Source organism: Monodelphis domestica, chromosome 4 (genome assembly GCF_027887165.1).
Source record: "Monodelphis domestica isolate mMonDom1 chromosome 4, mMonDom1.pri, whole genome shotgun sequence".
NCBI lineage: Eukaryota > Metazoa > Chordata > Mammalia > Didelphimorphia > Didelphidae > Monodelphis > Monodelphis domestica.
The window spans coordinates 247,993,518-248,015,806 of NC_077230.1; the positions used below are offsets into that span (position 1 = coordinate 247,993,518).

General features: G+C 36.2%; 1 protein-coding gene across 2 annotated transcripts in view; it reads left to right on the forward strand.

Annotated features, from left to right (window-relative positions):
• Nucleotides 1-22,289, forward strand: part of GUCY1A2 (guanylate cyclase 1 soluble subunit alpha 2) — a 424,115-nt gene that overhangs the window by 47,151 nt on the left and 354,675 nt on the right. For both annotated transcript variants that reach the window (XM_056794443.1, XM_056794444.1), the window contains exon 2: nt 11,385-11,446. In XM_056794443.1, coding sequence (XP_056650421.1) covers nt 11,385-11,446 — 62 coding nt within the window. The remainder of the gene's footprint in view (nt 1-11,384; nt 11,447-22,289) is intronic.

Consider the following 22,289-nt stretch of genomic DNA (forward strand, 5'->3'; position numbering starts at 1 on the left):
AATTAATTTGTATTTACTTTGCATATACCTATACTTATACATGTTGCTTTTCCTAGTTAGATTCAAATCTCCTAGAGGGAAGGGACGTTTTCATTTCTGTTTTTGTTTCCTTAGCCCCTAACATAGTTCTTAGCACATAGTAGGTGGCAGAATAAATGCTTGTTGATTTATTGGAGGGAAAAATTGTCCCTAACCAGAAAACTTCTGTGGTTTATTTGCATTTATTCATTTGACCATTTTTGGTTAGCTATGAAATTTTTTGAATATGAGAGGATTCCTTTCAAATGTTTGTCAGGTTCCTAAACAGTGTGATCTTGTTTCTTGAAAGACAAGGCATTAAGTTCCAGGCCTCTGTGAACTAAACTTTGAAAAACCAGAACATTCTCTGTCCAGCAGCAACTGTAGATGTAGATTAGTCCACTGGAGAAGGCACACTGGTTCTGGTTAATCCTAAGGATGATACAGAATGACTTGGCTTACCTGAAACTCTGCAGAATGTTCCCAGAGGATATTTTCCTTTTAATGCTTTTCAGAAGCAGCAAATTTAACTCCTGCTGAGAACAGGAGTAATTGCTTTACACAGTGAAAAAAAAGTCCTTTAGAAGGCTTAATTCCTTTTACAGGAATGTGCTTTCTGACAACCTTTTGGGTTTTAAGGATGGGGAATTCTTCATGAAGAAAAAAATTATACTTGAGTACAAAATGAGGCTATTCTTAGGGTAGCTGACCTCATATGCATTGATATCTACTGCTTCATGTTTTGCAACTGGATGTATTGCACAGGTCAGTTCTATCATGGTATTCTCCATCCGTCAGACACATTGCCAAAGGAAAAATTATCTTGGCTCAGGACTGTCAATCCAGTGCCAGAGACCCTGGAATCCCAGGAGTCCTGCCAATGACTAATGATAATTTGGTTTAGGTTGTTCTTGGGTTAAACCCTTAAGACGCATTTTCACTTCCTGCATGCTACTATAATTATTAGGATGCCTTTGTCTGCCTGTCCATACTTTAACCTATAATAACTTTAGCTGTGCTGAGGGTAGAAGGCCTCCTCTTTAGATTTATTCACAGTTTTTATTTCCATTGGCTTTTTTCTTTTGTATAAAGATATCTTCTTTTCCGTAGGTCTATTGCATGGACCATAAATTGAAAAGAACATTTTGCTACTCTGAATTCTGGGGAAATAGTAACTGATTTTATCTACTTCTTTTAAGATTACAATGTTCTCTATAGACATTATCTCATTTGAGCCTTAAAATAATCCTTTTATTCCTATTTTATAGATGAAGAGGCTTGGGTGAGAGAGGTTAAATGACTTGTCCCTGGGCCCAGAGCTAGTAAATGTCAGGAATTTAGGTCTTTCTGACTCCAAGTCCAGCACTTTAGTCACTATACCCTTGTCTAATGCACCCAAGAATGATATTCAATTACTTTTCCATCTGGCTTATATGAAATTAAGCTTCTGTCTTAGGAAAACATTTTTTTTTTTAATTTTAAACATTATTTTATTTGGTCATTTCCAAACATTATTCACTGGAAACAAAGATCATTTTCTTTTCCTCCCAGCCCCACCACCACCACCTTTCCCTCTCTCATAGCTGACGCATGATTCCACTGGTTATCACATGTGTTCTTGACTCGAACCCATTTCTCTGTTGTTGGTATTTGCATTAGAGTGTTCATTTAGAGTCTCTCCTCTGTCATATCCCCTCCACCCCTGTAGTCAAGCAATTGCTTTTCATTGGTGTTTTTACTCCCACAGTTTATCCTCTACTTGTGGATGGTGTTTTTTCTCCTAGATCCCTGCAGTTTGTTCAGGGACATTGCATTGACACTAATGGAGAATTCCATTACATTCGATTGTACCACAGTGTATCAGTCTCTGTGTACAATGTTTTCCTGGTTCTGCTCCTTTCGCTCTGCATCACTTCCTGGAGGTTGTTCCAGTCTCCATGGAATTCCTCCACCTTATTATTCCTTTGAGCACAACAGTATTCCATCACCAACATATACCACAATTTGTTCAGCCATTCCCCAATTGATGGGCATCCCCTCGTTTTCCAATTTTTGGCCACCACAAAGAGCGCAGCTATGAATATTCTTGTACAAGTCTTTTTCCTTATTGTCTCTTTGGGGTACAAGCCCAGTAGTGCTATGTCTGGATCAAAGAGCAGACAGTCTTTTATCACCTTTTGGGCATAGTTCCAAATTGTTAGGAAAACTTTTATGAACTAATGCAGAATGAATTAACCAGACCCCAAAAAAACAATATAAGAAAGAAACTCCCCTAAGTTCATGCTTTTTTCTCTTTCTCAACTCATGGTTTTGTGAGGACAGTTGCATTAGGAGAGGACATAACTTGAAGACATGAAAACACTGGGTCCTAGAATCATTCCTTACATGAAAGAAATGAGACAGTCAGTGGTTGCTACTTCATCTTCTCCCATCACCCATTATGGTATTGTCCTGATCTTGCTTCCTGATGACCTGTCTTCAATTTTTGAACTTTGGTCTTAGAATTTTTTCTTGACTTCCTGCTTGCCGTCTGGGTCAGTTGTCTTTGTGAGCTCTTAGTTTTGGAGCCTGGTTCTTTGTTTACTTCTTGGATCCTGAAATGTGTACTCTATGCAATAATAACAATAATTTCCACTATAAATTGGTCTCTACTCTTTCAACAAATAGATGAATTAGTGATCCATTCAAGCCCTAAAGTGTTATGAATACATGGTACAATGGAGAAAACATTGGATCTGGAGTGAGAGAGCATGAGTTAAAATCTCCAACTCTACCACTCACTACCTTTGTGAGCTTAGAAAAAATCATTTGATCTCTCTTGGCATCAATTTTTCTCATCTGCAAAATCAAAGGTTTGAGCTTGATAAAGTCTAAGGTCCTTTACCACTCTAAATCTATGAACTGATGGTTATCCTAGCATTTTGATCACTTACGAACACAAACTTGAATGGTTTGTTTACAGAAAAATCATCCTTATGACAAATTACTAATCTGATAGTTCTATCACTGATAAGGAGATTCTTTTCTTCCTTACACTTACTCAACATTTTGTTCATTATTGTTTTCACTGATTATCCTATTAGCAAAAAGTTATCTTTTGCTATCACTCTATTTGTGATCTAAGTACTTTTCTTGTAGCTTCCTAGGTTTGAAACCTTCTGTGATGTTAAGAAGAGATTCACAGATTTATGCCGAGTGATCAGGAAGAGGGAAAGTATTATAAAGCTTTATCAGGAGCTGCTTGGGAATTGGCAACAATTTAATTTCCTGCCCCGAAATCTCTGTGACTGCCCCAAGAGCTCCCCAGTGCTTTTGGGAACAATTCCATGGGGCCCTTGAGAAAATTGGGCTGGTGATTATTCTATTCATGAATAGGTGTGGCAGTTTTAAATGACCTCCCATTAGCTTCATGTTAGAATCATGGTTCTATAATACAGTAATTTTCAAGGTCCTCTTTTTGTAAAAAACATCCCTTTATAAAAATAATTTCTCGCTGGGGCGGAGTCAAGATAGCAGCTTAGCAAGCAGCAAAAGTTTAGACCTTGTGGAAGACCCTTCCTTACCGATACAGACTGAATGCTCCTAGGGCACCGAAATTCAATCTGAACAACAGGACAGAAGCGGGAACCCTCCTTCTGGACTCAAATCAAAAGGTACACCCCCCAAAAGCCGGAATCCATGAATACTCAGGGTTAAGGGGAAGGCAGAGCGAAGGTCCCAGGACCCCTCCCCCACAACCCAGAGGGCTGAGCCCCCAGCAGCAGCAGGAACCTCTGAGAGGGCAAAGGTGCTGGTTTGCAGGGTCTACCTTGTGAGCAACGTGGCGCTGGGCTCGGAGCATCCAGCTTGGACAGCAGGGAGAAACGGGTGGTGGCTGGGTCCCTCCATAGGGCTCCAGTCTCACCCTTGCCTCGGGCACATCCAGACCAATCCAGTTGAACTAATCCCATCAGAACTCCTCAGAGTTTAGGGAGGCGGGCAAAGGCACTTGTGGACAGCAGAGAAGCAGCTGGAGAGAACTGGAGAGAGCCTGGGTGGCCTAGCCTTCCAGTAGTCTTCAGAGCCTCAGTGCTTCATACCACATACAGCCCAACCCAATTGAACTCAATCCAATCAAAAGCCTCCAGAGGACAGGAAAGCTAATATTCCTCCCCTAGAGACTGTACCAAGAGATCTGACAAAGCTCCAAGAGGGGAGACTGAGAGCCCCAAAACCAAAACAAAATGAGAGGAGCAAGAGCACAGCCAAATATGGGGAGCAAAGAAGGGATAAACTCGAGCAAACAATAGAAAAGAAGAAAGACATTACAATAGACAGCTTCTGCACAGGTAATGAGCAAAGAGTAAATGAAACAGAGGGGGAGGACCCAGCAAAGGAAAAATCAGAAATCCCAGCAAATTGGATACAGGCTTTGAAAGAACTCAAAATGCAATTCAAAACACAATTAAGAGAGGCTGAAGACAATTGAGAAAAGAACTTAAAAACTAAGATAAGTCATCTGGAAACAGAAAATAGTGTCTTGAAAGCCAAAATCAACCAGCTGGAAAATGAGGCAAAGGAGATGAAAGATGAGGTGAGGAAGATGAAAGATGACCTCCAAAGAAAATCTGACCAAAAGGAAAAGGACGACCAAAAAACTAAGGATGAAATCCAGTCTTTAAGAACCAGAATACAACAACTTGAATTGAGTGACCTCACAAGGCAGCAAGACACTATCAAACAAAACCAAAAGAATGAAAAAATTGAGGAAAATATGAAGCATCTCATTCACAAAACAGAGGATTTAGAAAATCGTTCAAGGAGAGACAATTTAAGAATTATTGGCCTACCAGAAGACCACAACAAAAGAAAAAGCCTGGACATTATATTACAGGAAATTATTAAAGAAAACTGCCCCGAAATCCTTGAACAAGAGGAAAAAGTGGAGATTGATAGAATCCACAGATCACCTCCTGTACTTAATCCCCAACTGACAACACCCAGGAATGTTATAGCCAAATTCAAGAACTATCAGACCAAAGAAAAGATATTACAAGCTGCCAAGAAGAAGTCATTCAGATACCAAGGAACCACAGTGAGGATAACGCAGGATCTGGCTGCATCCACACTGAAAAAAAGAAAGGCATGGAATATGATATTCTAGAAAACAAGGGAACTAGGTCTACAACCAAGAATCAACTACCCAGCAAACCTGACTATATTCTTACAGGGGAAAGTATGGTCATTCAACAAAATAGAAGAATTTCAAGAATTCGTAAAGAAAAGACCAGACCTGAACAGAAAATTCGATGTCCAAGCACAGAACTCAAGAGAATCATCAAAAGGTAATTTAAAAAGAGGGGAAAAAAGAAAAACAAAAAAAAATTTTTAAGACACTCAATAAGATAAATGATATGTATCCCTATAAGAAAAGAGGTCATTGGTAACTATTAAAAACTGTTGTTATTAGCTGGGAAGCAAAAAGAAGTATACTTAGAGAGAACAGCAACAAAATGTATAGGATGAAAGGACAAGACATAAATAAGTATATAGATATATGCATGCAAAAATACATACACATGAGTATGCATATATATCTATAACTAGAGCTTAAAAATAGGTTAATATTAAAAGAAATGGGAAAAGAAACAAATGGGGGTAAATTTATATGTCATAAAGAAGCTCATGGTAGGGTGGGGGGACTTCAATACACTGGAAGGGTAAAGAGGTCAGGGACAGGAAATACTCAACTTTTACATGCTTTGAAAGTGACTCAAAAAGAGGGGCCAGCTGGGTAGCTCAGTGTGTTGAGATCTAGGCCTAGAGAAGGGAGGTCCTAGGTTCAAATCTGACCTTAGACACTTCCCAGTTGTGTGACCCTGGGCAAGTCACTTGACCCCCATTGCCTAGCCCTTACCACTCTTCTGCCTTGGAGCCAATACACAGTATTGACTCTAAAATGGAAGGTAAGGGTTAAAAAAAAGAAAGTGACTCAAAGAGGGAAAAAAATCCAATCCATTGGGGGCAGAGAATAGATTTGCACCCTATAGGGGAGTAGAAGGGTAACAAATGGTCTGGTGGGGAAGGAAGCAGTACAAGAGAGGGAGGGAGAGGGGGGTTAATTTTAAAAAGACTACTTGGAAAATAAGGGGGGATAAATAGGGAGGGGGGTAGAAAGGAAGTAAAAAAAGTAAAAAAAAATAAAGTAAAAAAAAGGAAGTAAAATAAGTAAAAAATAAAGGAAGTAAAATAAAACAAGGGGGACTGTTCAAAAGCAAACATTGGTGTAGAAGGAAATAGTGAAAGAAGAAAAGGCAGATAAAGGAGCAGAAATCAAAATGCTGGGAAATACACAGCTAGTAATCATAACTCTGAATGTGAATGGAATGAACTCACCCATAAAACACAAGTGAATAGCAGAGTGGATTAGAGTCCAAAACCCTACCATATGCTGTCTACAAGAAACATATATGAGAAAGGTAGATACACATAGGGTGAAAGTAAGAGGGTGGAGCCAAATCTATTGGGCATCAACCGACAAAAAGAAGGCAGTAGTAGCAATCATGATATCCGACAAAGCCAAAGTAAAAATAAATCTAGTTAAAAGAGATAGGGAAGGTAATTACATCCTGATAAAAGGCAGTATTGACAGTGACAACATCTCTTTACTCAACATGTATGCACCAAATGGCATAGCATCCAAATTTCTAAAGGAGAAACTAGAGGAACTCAAGGACAAAATAGATAGAAAAACTATACTAGTGGGAGATCTGAATGTTCCTCTAGCCGAACTAGATAAATCAAACCAAAAAATAAATAAGAAAGAGGTAAGAGAAGTGAATGAAATCTTAGAAAAATTAGAGTTAGTAGACATGTGGAGAAAAATAAATAGGGACAAAAAGGAATATACCTTCTTTTCTGCAGCACATGGTACATTTACAAAAATTGACCATGTATTAGGGCATAAAAACATTGCAAACAAGTGCAGAAGAGCAGAAATAATAAATGCAACTTTCTCAGATCACAATGCAATGAAAATAATAATTATTAATGAAACATGGAGAGGTAAATCAAAAATTAATTGGAAATTAAACAATACGATTCTTCAAAACCAGTTAGTTAAAGAATAAATCATAGAAACAATTAATAACTTCATTGAAGAAAATGACAATGATGAGACATCCTTTCAAAACCTATGGGATGCAGCCAAAGCAGTACTCAGGGGGAAATCTATATCCTTTAGTTCATATATTAACAAATTAAGAAGGGCAGAGGTCAATGAATTGGACATGCAAATTAAAAAATTAGAAAGTGAACAAATTAAAAATCCTCAGATGTAGACTAAATTAGAGATCTTAAAACTCAAAGGAGAAATTAATAAAATTGAAATTCAAAGAACTATTGAATTAATAAGTAAGACTAGAAGTTGGTACTTGGAAAAAACAAATAAAATAGATGAAGTACTGGTAAGTCTAATTAAGAAAATGAAAGAAATAAATCAAATTGACAGTATCCAAGATGAAAAAGGAAACCTCACCTCTAATGAAGAGGAAATTAAGGCAATCATTAAAAACTACTATGCCCAATTATATAGCAACAAATATGGCAATCTAGGTGATATGGATGAATACTTACAAAAATATAAATTGCCTAGCCTAAAAGAGGAAGAAATAAATTACCTTAACAACCCCATTTCAGAAAAAGAAATTGAACAAACCATCAAAGAACTCCCTAAGAAAAAATCCCCAAATCCAGATGGATTCACAAATGAATTCTATCAAACATTCAAAGAACAACTAATCCCAATATTAAACAAACTATTTGACAGAATAGGCCAAGAAGGAGTTCTACCAAATTCATTCTACAACACAAACATGGTACTGATCCCAAAGCCAGGCAGGTCAAAAACAGAGAAAGAAAACTATAGACCAATCTCCCTAATGAATATAGACGCAAAAATCCTAAATAGGATACTAGCAAAAAGACTCCAGCAAGTCATCACAAGTGTCATCCACTATGACCAGGCAGGATTCATACAGGGAATGCAAGGATGGTTCAATATTAGGAAAACCATCCACATAATTAACTATATTAACAAGCAAACTGACAAAAATCACATGATTATCTCAATAGATGCAGAAAAAGCCTTTGATAAAATACAACACCCATTCCTATTGAAAACACTAGAAAGTATAGGAATAGAAGGGCCTTTCCTAAAAATAATAAACAGTATATATCTAAAACCATCAGCAAACATCATCTACAATGGAGATAAACTAGAAGCCTTTCCAATAAGATCAAGAGTAAATCAAGGGTGCCCATTATCACCTCTGTTATTTAACATTGTACTACAAACACTAGCAGTAGCAATTAGAGAAGAAAAAGAAATTGAAGGTATTAAAATTGGCAATGAGGAGACCAAGCTATCACTCTTTGCAGATGATATGATGGTTTACTTAAGGAATCCTAGAGAATCAACCAAAAAGTTACTTGAAATAATCAACAACTTTTGCAAAGTTGCAGGATACAATATAAACCCGCATAAGTCATCAGCATTTCTGTATATCTCTAACCCATTTCAGCAGCAAGAATTAGAGAGCAAAATACCATTCAAAATCACCCTAGACAATATAAAATACTTAGGAATCTATCTGCCGAGACAAACACAGGAACTATATGAACACAACTACAAAACACTTTCCACACAGCTAAAACTAGATCTAAACAATTGGAAAAACATTGATTGCTCATGGGTGGGACGAGTTAACATAATAAAAATGACAATCCTACCCAAATTAATTTAGTTATTTAGTGCCATACGCATTGAACTACCAAAAAACTTCTTTACTAAATTAGAAAAAACCATAACTAAGTTCATTTGGAAGAACAAAAGATCAAGGATATCCAGGGAAATCATGAAAAAAAAATGCAATGGAAGGGGGACCTGCAGTCCTAGATCTCAAACTATACCATAAAGCAGTGGTTATCAAAACAATTTGGTACTGGCTAAGAGACAGAAAGGAGGATCAGTGGAATAGACTTGGCGTAAATGATCTCAGCAAGACAGTTTATGACAAACCCAAAGACCCCAGCTTTTGGGACAAAAATCCATTATTTGATAAAAACTGCTGGGAAAATTGGAAGACAGTGTGGGAGAGATTAGGTTTGGATCAACACCTCACATACTACACCAAGAAAAATTCAGAATGGGTGAATGACTTGAACATAAAGAAGGAAACTATAAGTAAATTAGGTGAACACAGAATAGTATACCTGTCAGACCTTTGGGAAGGGAAAGGTTTTAAAACCAAGCAAGACTTAGAAAGAGTCACAAAATGTAAAATAAACAATTTTGACTACATCAAATTAAAAAGTTTTTGTACAAACAAAACCAATGTAACTCAAATCAGAAGGGTAGCAACAAATTGGGAAACAATCTTCATAAAAACCTCTGACAAAGGTTTAATTACTCAAATTTACAAAGAGCTAAATCAATTGTACAAAAAACCAAGCCATTCTCCAATTGATAAATGGGCAAGGGACATGAATAGGAAGTTCTCAGCCAAAGAAATCAAAACTATTAATAAGCACATGAAAAAGTATTCTACATCTCTTATAATCAGAGAGATGCAAATCAAAACAACTCTGAGGTATCACCTCACACCTAGCAGATTGGCTAACATAACAGCTATGGAAAGTAGTGAATGCTGGAGGGGATGTGGCAAAGTAGGGACACTAATTCATTGCTGGTGGAGTTTTGAATTAATCCAACCATTCTGGAGGGCAATTTGGAACTATGCCAAAGGGCTATAAAAGACTGTCTGCCCTTTGATCCAGACATAGCACTACTGGGCTTGTACCCCAAAGAGATAATAAGGAGAAAGACTTGTACAAGAATATTCATAGCTGCTCTCTTTGTGGTGGCGAAAAATTGGAAAATGAGGGGATGCCCTTCAATTGGGGAATGGCTGAAGAAATTGTGGTATATGTTGGTGATGGAATACTATTGTGCTAAAAGGAATAATAAAGTGGACGAATTCCATGGAGACTGGAACAACCTCCAGGAAGTGATGCAGAGCGAAAGGAGCAGAACCAGGAAAACATTGTACACAGAGACTGATACATTGTGGTACAATTGAAGGTAATGGACTTCTCCATTAGTGGCAATACAATGTCCCTGAACAATCTGCAGGGATCTAAAAAACACTATCCACAAGCAGAGGATAAACTGTGGGAGTAAAAATACCGATGAAAAGCAACTGCTTGACTACAGGGGTGGAGGGGATATGCCTGAGGAGAGACTCTAAATGAACACTCTAATGCAAATACCAACAACATGGAAATGGGTTTGAATCAAGAACACATGTGATACCCAGTGGAATTGTGCGTTGGCTATGGGAGAGGTGGTGGTGGGGGGGGGGGGAAGAGAAGAAAAGCAAATGATCTTTGTTTCCAATGAATAATGTTTGGAAATGACCAATAAAAATTAAAAAAAAATAATAAAAAAATAAAAAGAATTTCTTCACTCAAGTTTTCATAATCACCTCCTCCACATAAAAACTTTAACCTGGAGTTACCCTAGACTCTACTAGGTGAGCTTTCACCATATCTTATATAGGCCACCATCTCACTTATGCTATCTGCACCTCATCCTCCCCCTCCATTTTTCTGGTTTCTCTTTATGGGTTGTCTTCCTCAATTATCATGTAAACACCTTCAGACCAGGGACATTTTTCTCTTTCTTTGTATCTCTAGGCCTTAGTAATGTGCCTAGCACATAGTAAATACTTAATAAACACTCTATCATCAATCTGTCTGCCTATCTATCTATCTATCTATCTATCTATCTGTTTTTATCTCTTTCTATCTAACTGACTATCAGATTTCATTTATCTGTCTGTCTCATTTTACAGCTATTTGATTGAAGATCCCTTTTATTTATTTATTTTTATTTATTTTGGTTGAAATAGAATTGCAGGACATGTCAGAATCCAATTCCTACTGGATTAGACACTATCTTTCATGGTTATATGTTTCATCTCATCATGCATATACTGTAAATTCTTTGGGGGCATTAATAATATCAACACCTACAGTCCTGGTCACATAGAAGGATTCAATTTTCAATTGAATTGAATAGCTGAGAGAAAGAATCTAGAAGAAACAGCTAGGAACATAACAGTCTACTTCAGAAGGAAAATTCCTGGGATTGTGGAACCCTCCTATGAGTTCCTGTGGGGAAAACACATGGCAAAATGCAAAATGGGTTAATATTGCAAAATGAACAACAGTGCATAGTAAATCAGTAGCCACCTAGGTGCCTATGATGCTTGGAGCAGGGTTGGCAATGATTTGCTGATAATATCTTTTTTATTATTATTCTGTAGCCTCAGATTATACAGCAGACTCTCAAGAGGACACTACAGTATTATGAGCATCAAGTTATTGGGTGAGTAAAAAGGATTTTGGTGATTATCGGGGGTTAAATTAGAGGTAATTGCTCACTAATTGTTATTGAGGAAATATTTTTCTGCCATCTAGACCCTTGGTCTGAATGATATGACCCACTTTCTATCTCAGTTCCTCAAAATACCTGCTTGGTATAGTTAGCTATTATGGACAGAGGAAGTGGGGTTTTCTGATGGTACCTTGAAGTTATTTCTTTTTGATATAATCATTTAAAAAGAAATTCCTCTGTAATATCTGTCATATCTCTTCCTATCTGTCCTTTGGTACTGTCTCTTATTGTCTAATGTTTCATCCATGTTGGTATATTGGAATCCCAGTGATGAACTTTGAATTAGGTTTTATTATTTGATAATTGATATACAATAATAATGATACTAATTAGCACTTATATACCATTTAAAAATTTTAAAAACTCTTTACACATTATTTAATTTGATTCTTACAACAAACCTATTAGATGCTATTATTATACCAATTTTGCCTAGTAGGAAGCTTAATCTAAGAGAGGTCAAGTCACTTCCCCAGAATCACATATCTAGTAAATGTCTGAGACTAGATTTGAACACACATCTTTCTGATTCCAAATCCAGCACCTTTCCCACTGAATGCTGCCAACAAATGAAAACCAAAAATGGACTCATAACAATCCTATGAGAAAAGGATGGCTTAACTATATTTTCATCTTTTTTTCTATCCTCTCATTTTCTACATTATTAGAAAATTTTAGCAAGAAATAGGAACTATTAGAATGGAATACAAATTATTAGACTAGAATAGAAACTGTTTCTTGAGAAAGAAATAGATATATTTCCAAATTCAATAGTATACATTGTTAGTACTTCCTAAAGGATCAGAAACTTGAATGTTCATTATGGATCAAGAAACTCAGAACATTAGAGATAATTAGGGAATTCAATACAGTTCTAAACTACTCACCTGTGCATGGATTGTAGCATTTTACATTTCACTTGGACACAGTTAGTTTATATCCATAGACATATGCAGTGGGATCTCTATATCTGTGGAGTGTAAGTTCCAAGATCCACCACTGATGTCTGGAGTTGAGTATATAAGTGTATACCTATTTACCTGCACAAATATATGTTCTTTCTCCCTTGGCTTGGTGCTCTGTGACCTCACAGTCTACCAACAAAATAACTCCTAAAAAATGAAAATGGAAGCAAAAGAGACCAATGTCAAAAGAAGATAGCTATAGGTAGAATTTTGATGCTTTCTACACACACATATACACACTTATTATATAATATATTTTACACATATATGTATACACACATACACACACACTACAATTCAGAATCTATATTGCCACTGGGAAATTCCTTGTAAGAATTTTACAAAAATTCTGGTGGTAGTGTGGGTGTGAAGGTCAAAATTTAAAATGTACCTACTCTTTGTTTTCTGAGGTTTGTAGAAAAGAATTTGGGAGCAGTCATTGTGGTTGGGAATACAAATAGCTTTTCTTGTTTTTTAAGGAGTAGTAAAATTTACCAAGGTATTATATGGGAAGAAAACCTTCTGGAAAAATAACCAAGAGAATGGCAGCAACCCTGTGGACATACTCCATAAGGTTTAAATGACTATATTAGTTTTCATTACAGAAGGAATTTTTTTGGGGGGTGTGGAGGGAGTTGCCATATCAGTGCTCAATGGGGATGTGAATGTTAAATTCAAGGGCAGGCTCCCCAAAGAGCCAGTGCTGATTCCCTTTCTTCCTTCTTCTGTGGCCTAAAGTCTACAATCACCAGGTTCCTGGTGACTGATCTGGTTGTTTACTTTTTCTCATAGTCCCTGTTCCTGTCCCTAGTGAGTTTCAGTTTAGGATTTGACTCTACACTTGTGTGAGTTAAAATGAGCTATCATGAATGCCATTCTTCATGTATGATTGATCTGATTCTTTTTGAAGTCTTCTCTAAATCTCATGCATACTTTTGAAGACTGTCAGGGGTCAAAATGCTCTAAGTACATAATTCTTGCTAGGTTGGATTGGGAAGAAGGGTTTAGGATCATAGATATAGAACTAGAAGGGAACTCTGTATACAGTTCAACTAACTTATTTTATAGTTGAAGAAACTGAGGTCTAGGGAGTTCACCGTAATGGAAATTTTTTTTATTTAAAACTTTTGTCTGACCTTACAATTCTATAGATAAACAAAGCTAACACAATAAAAATTGTGACATCGGATGTACCTGGTCTCACTTTTATGTTCCTTTCCCCTCTCTGTGACATCCTTTTCATTCTTTCATCTCCAACCCCATCCAATTCCTTTCCTATCCTTTCCTTCTAGATCCCAACACCTGTGAGTTTTTTTTAATCTCCATTCTCATCAATGCAGGAAAGAGTCTGAAAGCATCATTTATGCCTTGGAACTCATTGATGTCAAAGTGTTAGTAATTTGGGATATGCTTATTTTAAGCCTTTCATCTTTATCATGGAATGTAAACAGTTTTAATTTAAAGAGGATAGTATGGTTATAGAGAATAGAGTAAATATATACTTTATTCAAACAGAAGAAGTTAGATAAAGGGGGCAATAGCAACATTTTATTTCAAGAAAACACCCAGTTCATTAATGTCTAATAGTTCTCTATTATCAAAAATGTTTAATAATTTGTAACTTATTTATCATTATTATTAAAAGTATTTCCAAAGCACTCTGACATTTATAAAACAATTTTCCCTAAACACTGGGAGGTAAGCAGGATACACAGTAATATACTCATTTTGTGGATTAAGAATTAAAACACTTTCACTTTTTTCCTTAATTTTTTGTTTGAGTTTCCTTCTACAAAATAATTAACATGGAGGAATGTTTTGCATGAATGCACATGTAGAATCTATATGGAATTGCTTACCATCCCAGTGGTATGGCTAGGAGGGAGAGAGAAAATCCAAGACTCAGCATTCTTTTAAAGATGTTGTAAACTATTGGGAAAAATTAAATTGAATTAATAAAAAGAATAAAAATTCAAAGGAGTTAAGTGAATTGCTTAAGGTTACACAGATAGTGAGACAGAATTGGTTTATTAAACCAACTGTTTTGACTCCAAATTTGTTATTTTTTCCACTATAGTACATTAACTGATATCAAAATCTTGTAGGTTTTGTCATTCTGGTTTTGCCAGATCCCAATCCTGGATTGCTGCCACCATCTCTGTTAGTCCTACTCACATGCTGCAATTATGAAACCATACTCACTAGGTCCATTACAAATTTATGTTCTCTAATCTCAACAGGGACCTCACAAAACAATCCTTTTACTCCTCCCTAATTGATTCTCTGCTTGTCTCCAAAAAGTGACTATTCCAAACCTTTTCTTCTTTCCTCAGGTCTCCTATGACACCCCTTCCTGAAACTCTTATCTAAGGATCTCAACTCATAATTTATTGAAAATATAGATGATTCTGCCTGAACTTTTTTCTTTGTCTACATCTCACAGTTCTTTAAAATCATTCTCTATTCTTCTTCTTTATTCCAATCTCTGATATAGGCTTGATACTTCTTCTAGGATCAGCATTTTCTATGTGTACCCTTGATCTTCCTATATTTCGCCCATCTCTATGCTTTAGTCTCTTCCTACTTACTGGTTCTTTCCAATTGCCTATAATAAAATGCTATACTGTTTTATACTTCAAAAATCCTGAGCAGACCTTATTATTCATTTGGGCTGTCATTTTGTATTTCTTCGAACTTTCCCAGCAAAACTTTAGGGGAAAATTAAAACTGTCTCTCCTTACTATTTATGCTTTCTCTCCTCTCGTTTACTTCTTTGCAATCTGGCTTTTTACATCATCACTCAACTGAAACTATTTCTTCTAGTTACCAGTGATCTTATTTGATAAACTTAGTAGGTTTTCTTCACTTCTGTTTTGACATCTCTGCAGTAACATTCTTGACCACCTATTTCTCCTGAAGAGTCTTGCTTTTCTGTGTCTTTGTGACACTACCCTATTTATTTTTCCCTAACTTGTCTGACTATTCCTTCTTAGTCTTCTTCATTCATTCACCCATATCATATCCCTTCACTATATTTTTACTCCAAGTCTCAGGCCTTGGCCCTCCCCCCTCCCCACAAGTTATATTATTCAGTTATCTTATTTTCTGCCTTAAAACGTCTCCTGAGCTCTAGGTCCTCATCACGGTTAGCTGTTAGCTTTTTCAAACTAGATGTCCTGAAATCATCTTATACTCAATACTTCTAAAATTGAATTTATCTTTTTTTCCCAAATGAGGGTAATAGAGATCCAAGAAATAGCAGAACAATATGTTCATTAGTTACATGGTGGCCCAAGTGGGTACATAGGGACCCAAGACCTTTATACCTAGAGGCTCACAATTTCTCTTCCTTTAACCAACACCAGGAAAAAGAAAAGTGAGTTGGTCTTTTCCTGTCTTTTTTTTTGTAAGCACTCTAAGTTCTAACTTAGCACCTTATTAAAAGACTTTTCTTAACCACTAAGTAGTAAAAAAGGAAATAATCATAGAATACCTATACATTACATATATCCTCATGTACTTCTAGAATCAGGTTTGACAAATCTTCAATGTGCATTGGCAACAGGCTGTGCCTTCTGCTCATGCTATGATGACCAAATCCGTACTCGCCATTTTTTCCATCACATGTGTACACATCACCCTACCCCCCCCACCGCCCCCTACACCCAGAATATAAATTCCTTGTGGGTTTGTATTGCTTTGCTTTTGCCTTTGTATTCTTAGCACCTAGCACAGGACCTCAAATATGGCAAACTTTAAATAAATATTTTCTTGTTTGTTTGAAAACTGATTAGAAGAAAGCATGATATAGAATATTTGGATGAATTTAAGAGGAGACAGAAACAGCATAGTAGCCTGATGGACCAGATTATTAACACTTATGTTTTAATTATATATTTTTGGAAATGATTTACATGAATCTTAAAAGGTTATAGAAATTATAGGTATTATTTTAGAATGCAACAGAGCAGGTAGTAATCACCAGTCCCATGCGCCATTCCTTCTAACCTTGAAATGACAGTGCCCTTCAGTATAGCTCCAGCCTCCGCATCTTCTTTCCTGAAGTATGCTATAGGTTCCACTAGTCAAATATTTGGGTTGACAAAAGACATTGCTTCATATGTGAACTAGCCAATAGTCCCATTCACAGGAAGGTTTTTTATATTATGAATGGGAAATGCTGATGACTCCTTTGTGCCACCTCCTGGTGCATTTTTATTCAAAGTATCTTTCAGGGATGCAGAAGGCTAGGGGAAACAGGATATAAAGAGCAGGAGCTTACTTCTTGTAGGGATCTATAGGAGTTGAGGGCTAATGGTAATGGCTGCCACACTGAGGAATATTTACTCTGGGGCAGCCCATGAAGCTACTGATCTCCTGTGGTCCCTTACAAGAAGTAGTACTATCTAGTTTTTTATACTATAGGCTTATTGGAAAATTGGAGAAAATGTCAGATAAATTCCTGAAACAGGTTATAAAGTTTATATAGAAAAGAGACATTTTTGTGCCAGGAACTTTGTCTGGGGTAATAAGACAAGCTCAAGATAAGAATTCTACGTTAGGTATTTGATATAGAGACTTCTGGGCTACTTCACAGGATAGAATTGGAGCATGTGGTATTGGGAGACTGCCTGTGTCAGGGTGGAAGAAAAGAAAATGACTCATATTTTGGCTTACTATTAGAATTTAAAACAAATAAACAAAGTACTTTTGAGGACAGTCCAACAATGAAATGGGAATAACACACTGCTGAGTGAACTCTTCTGGATTGGTAATAGAGGCTAAAAGATTGTTAAGAATGATATAGGAGGGCTTTCCACACTGAGTCAGATACTAGACTAGATGGCCTCCAAGGACCTTTCCATCTTTAAGACTCTATGAATCTATATGATCCAATAGTATATGGTCCCAGAGAAAAGTAGAAATACTGATGCCGATAGCAGATACTAGAGAAGTAATAAAGAACTAAAATATGGTTTCAATGTGCAAAAATAATATTAATTACAGCAATTTATGTGAACTATTTACCATTTGTGTTAAATCACAATGTAACAAAATAATGATTATGCATACCATTAAGCATGTTTTCACATTACCTTTACTGTCAGCTTCATTTGCTTACAAAAGGAATCTCTCTATAGACACAGGCTCACTTATTTGTATATATGTATTATGTATGCATAAATTTCCTCAAATAATATGGTTGTCTATTCACAGCCTGAAAAGATTAGAGAGAACATTAACTGTGAGTATAAATTTTAGATTAGCAGCTTTTAACCTTGGATTATTAGAAAACAGATCATTTTTGTAGGGGGACTGGGGGAATGGCATGAATATTAAATAGACAAAAATAGATTCTAGACTGATGAATGGATAGAACATATATTAAGCACTTACCATGTACTGGATACTGTGCTAAGACTTGGGGATACAAGTATAAGTAAGCAAGGCAATCTCTGCCCTCAATAAGCTTATATTTTAATGGGTAAAGTTAGTACATAAAGCAGAGCTGGAAAAGTCATCTATCAAAAACTGGGCACCTAGGAGTAGAGTTCAACTTTTTAGTGGGAGAGATGAAGATAATGGCTAGAGTGAAGGCAATATGACATGAAGATGGTCAAGAAGTGGCATAGAGTCCTGGCTGTAGATAAAATAAGTTAGAAAGAAAGGAGATGCAAATGAAAGGATAGGCAAAACATGTGAGTTATTATAGGGCTGAATTATGAGAGGAGCTAGGGATTCAAGAATAATATGATTCCTTGTATTAATACATTTTGCTAAATTATCCCCTTCCTTCAATCTTTCTCACTCTGCAGACCTTTATATCTTTCATATATTTCATATATATTTCAGCTTTGAGCACTGCAAGAAGAATCCAGGGACTGAATCACTCCCTGTATGTTCAGTTCCTTGTCCAACCTGAACCCTTAAAGATTCAGCAGCAGGAGCTAGATATACATGCTTAATATTGTCTCATGCAGATGTTCCCCTCTGTAAGGACTGCAGCATGTAATTGGGTTTCATTGACTGCAGCTTCCCTCTTATAGTCAAATGTGTGTTTGTGTTTCAGATTTCTTTAAACTGGATCCACACTTCTGCCTTATATATTAACAGGACACATTGCTTTAGTTATTATTAGTAATCAGCCTAGAATCTCATCTTTGGGATCATTCTTCACAAAAATTCAGAATCGACATACTAGTTAATTATACAATCATAGACTTTAGGAACCTGAGAGATCATTCCATATCATTGCCTAATTTTACAGAGGAAGATCTTGAGATTCATATTGGTCAAGTGTAGACAGTGATCAATCAACATTTATTAAACAACTACTCTGAGGCAGGTACTTTGCTAGGTAAAACATAGACTAACTTTTTTTGCAATGATTATAAAGTAAGTACTGAGAAATCTGAACTGTTCATAATATAAGAAACATTGAAGCGTATGTAAGAAAATATTCAGTATCACAGTTTGTCTTCTTTAAACCAGAATAACTATTATTGTCATAGACATTATGATTGTATCTGAAGGTTGAAGTTTCTAAACCATATCTTTGACAAGTGGCCATCCACGATGCCGTTGTTGACCTTTCTTGGAGAACACACTATATTCAAGACAGTTCATTCTATTTAAACATGGCTATAGTCATCAGCAAATATTTCCTTACATAATTTTGCTTCTCTGTACTTAACTAGTTTTTCCCTAGTTTTTCCCTCTGGAATACATAGAATCAAGGTAATATAGAGAGGCAGATTAGTATCTTCATCTTTGGAGTCATAGTCATTGGTTCACATTCTGTCCCTAACACATACTGAATATGTAACCATGAGCAAGTAATTTAACTTTTTTTGTGCTACAAGCTTCTTGCTAAGGTTATTAAGTTACAGATAATTCACAAATCTGTGCTTGTCAAGAGAATGTCTCTCTTCATGGCAGCCCTTCAAATATCTTAAGACTATAGCTTTTCTGAAATTTAACACTTTTAGTTCCTCTGTCCTATTAAGAATACATAATAAAATAATCTCTCTTTTGGAAGGGACTTTAGAGATCATCTGGCCCAACCCATTCCTGAACAGGAATCTTTCTCTATCATATTCTTGACAAGTCATCATGCAACATCTGTTTGAAAATTTCTAGTGATGGGGAACCCTCCATTTCCTTCAGTTAATGGAGTGATTTCTAGGTCCTTCATCATCTTGATCATCCACTTCTGAATGACCTAAATCTCTTGTCATATTTTTTCCAAAATCTAGTGCTCACAACTAGAAGCAGTTCTCCAAGTATATTCTGATAAGCTCAGAGTATAACTAGAATACAACCTCACTTATTCTGGGTGTTATAATTCCATTAATGCAGTCCATCATTTGGGTGCTTTTTTTGGCTGTATGTCACAGTTGTGGTTCATATTGGGCTGGCAGTCTCCTAAAATGACTTTTTATATTTACTATCTAGCCATATTTCCTCCTCTCATCTTTTTTGGTCCCAAGAATAGGACTTTATTTTTGTCAGTATTAAATTATTCCAACAACTTTGAATAATGGACCAGATATTATAAAATAAATGAAACAAGTGTAAAATATAAAGTTTGGACTCAATCAACCACAAAGTTATAGCTTTGAGGAGGAATCATTTCACATAGCTCATATGAAATGATAATAAGTGTATAGCCCAGATCAAATTTTTTATCATTTCCAAGTAGGGGGAGGGAAGGGAGTGAGGGAGATTGTTTGGATATTATAATTTTGGAAAACATATGTTGATAATTATTATTACATGTAATTGGAAAAATAAAATATCTTTGAATTAAAAAAATTTAAAGCATTAAACCATTTCTGAACCCATCTATTTGTCATCCAATTTTATCTCTCTATGCTTTCCTCAAATGTACTCTTGTGACAGACATTGCCAATACCTGCTTTGCCATTTCCTGAATTACCAATCAAGTAAACCTGTTTGGAAAATTGAAATCCCCTATATTAATTCTATTCTATCACTGTGTCAGTTCTGTAATCTGCATTTGACACTTTTTATTCCATTCTTCCTTTTGATCAAGAAACCTGTTGCTTTTCCACCAATATTATCATCTTTTCTGTTGTGCTACCTTTTTGTCTTTTAACCATATATTCTTTCCCATGCTTCCTCTTATGTTAGTAGACTTATACAAAGGCACACATTTCTTTAATATACAATGTTCCTATGACTTTTTTAAAACCTAATTACAATTATCTCTTTCACATCATGGGAATTAGTGATGTGGTTCCCACATGATCTGGAAAATCTATATAAAATTTTTGGCCCTCCCTCCATAGCACAGAAGTCTGAATTGTTCCTTTTTTCTTTTATGGGATATTTATAATGCCTTTTAAAATACATTTTTGGTTAATTATGCATTTTTGAGTTTTTAAACTTTTTCTGTGTCATCTGCTAGCCTTCATGTGTCATCTGTGGCTTAAGAGAAAACTCTTAAAAATTTCCACTTGATTTCTAATGCTGAACCACAACCTGAAAAGGGGAAAGTTGCAATGTGGAAGGGATAACTGTATTCTTCTTATCCTCTTTGCAAGCTTTGACAGTGTCAATCACTTTCTCCTTGACATTCTTTTCTTTTTAAGTTTTCATGATACTATTCTATTATGGTTCTCTTTCAACCTGTATCATCTCTCCTCTTTGTCTCCTTTTCTGGTTCTTCATTTATTTCACACCTGCTAACATCAGGAATCCTCCAAAGCTCTGTTCTTGGACCTCTCCCCCTTTTCCTCCATACCCTTTCCCTTGGTGATCTAATCAGCTTTCAATGCGTCAATGATTATCTCTTTGCCATTCACTCTCAGATCTACTTGTATGCAATTTCTTTCTTGTCCTCCAGTCTAGCATCTCCAATTGCCTTTTAGATATCTCAGACCTATAGAGATATTTAAATCAACATATCCAAAATGGAATTCATTATCCTTCCTCCCCAAATGTTCTTTCTTCCTACCTTCTCTACTACTGTAGAAAACACCACCAACCTTTTAGCTACATAGGCTTGAAATTTAGATGTTATTCTCAGTTCCTTACTCTTATGCCCACATATCCAATTCATCACCAACTCTAATCATGCTTACCTTCACAACATCTCATCTTGGGCAGAGAGATGGAATAATGAATAGAGAGTTGGGCCTAGACTCAGGAAGATTTAAGTTCAAACCTAGCCTCAGACACTATCTGGGCAAGTCACTTAACCTAGTTTTCTTCAGTTTCCTCATCTGTCAAATGAGCTGGAGAAGGAAATGGCAAACCATTCCCAGATCTCTGTTAATAAAAGTCCCCAAAAGAGTAAAAAAAGAGTTGTAAATTATTAAACAACAACAAATACCATGTCTCTAGTACCCCTTTTATCTTCTTAGACTGTAACCTTGTTCTAGGGCCTGGTCACGTATTGCAATAATCTGCTAAAGGATCTTCCTGCTTCATATCTCTCCTCATCCCAATCTACCTACCACTTCCCTGGCAAACTGACCTTCCTAGAGTGCCTGTCTGACCTTTATTAGTCTCCTACTCTATAAACTCCAGTAACTTCCTATACTCTCTAGGATCAAATGTAAAACCTTTTATTTGACACTTAAATCCTTCAAAACCTGGCTCTTTATTACATTTCCAGTCCTTTTATTTCTTACTCCCCTCCAGTATTTTGTGATCCATGGACATGTAACTTCTTTGCTATTCCTTGCACAGGATGCTCCATCTCTTGATCAAGAGTTTTTACTGGCTGGCCCCTGTGCCTACAAGATTTTTCTTCTTATCTCTGCTTCCTTATTTCCCTGACT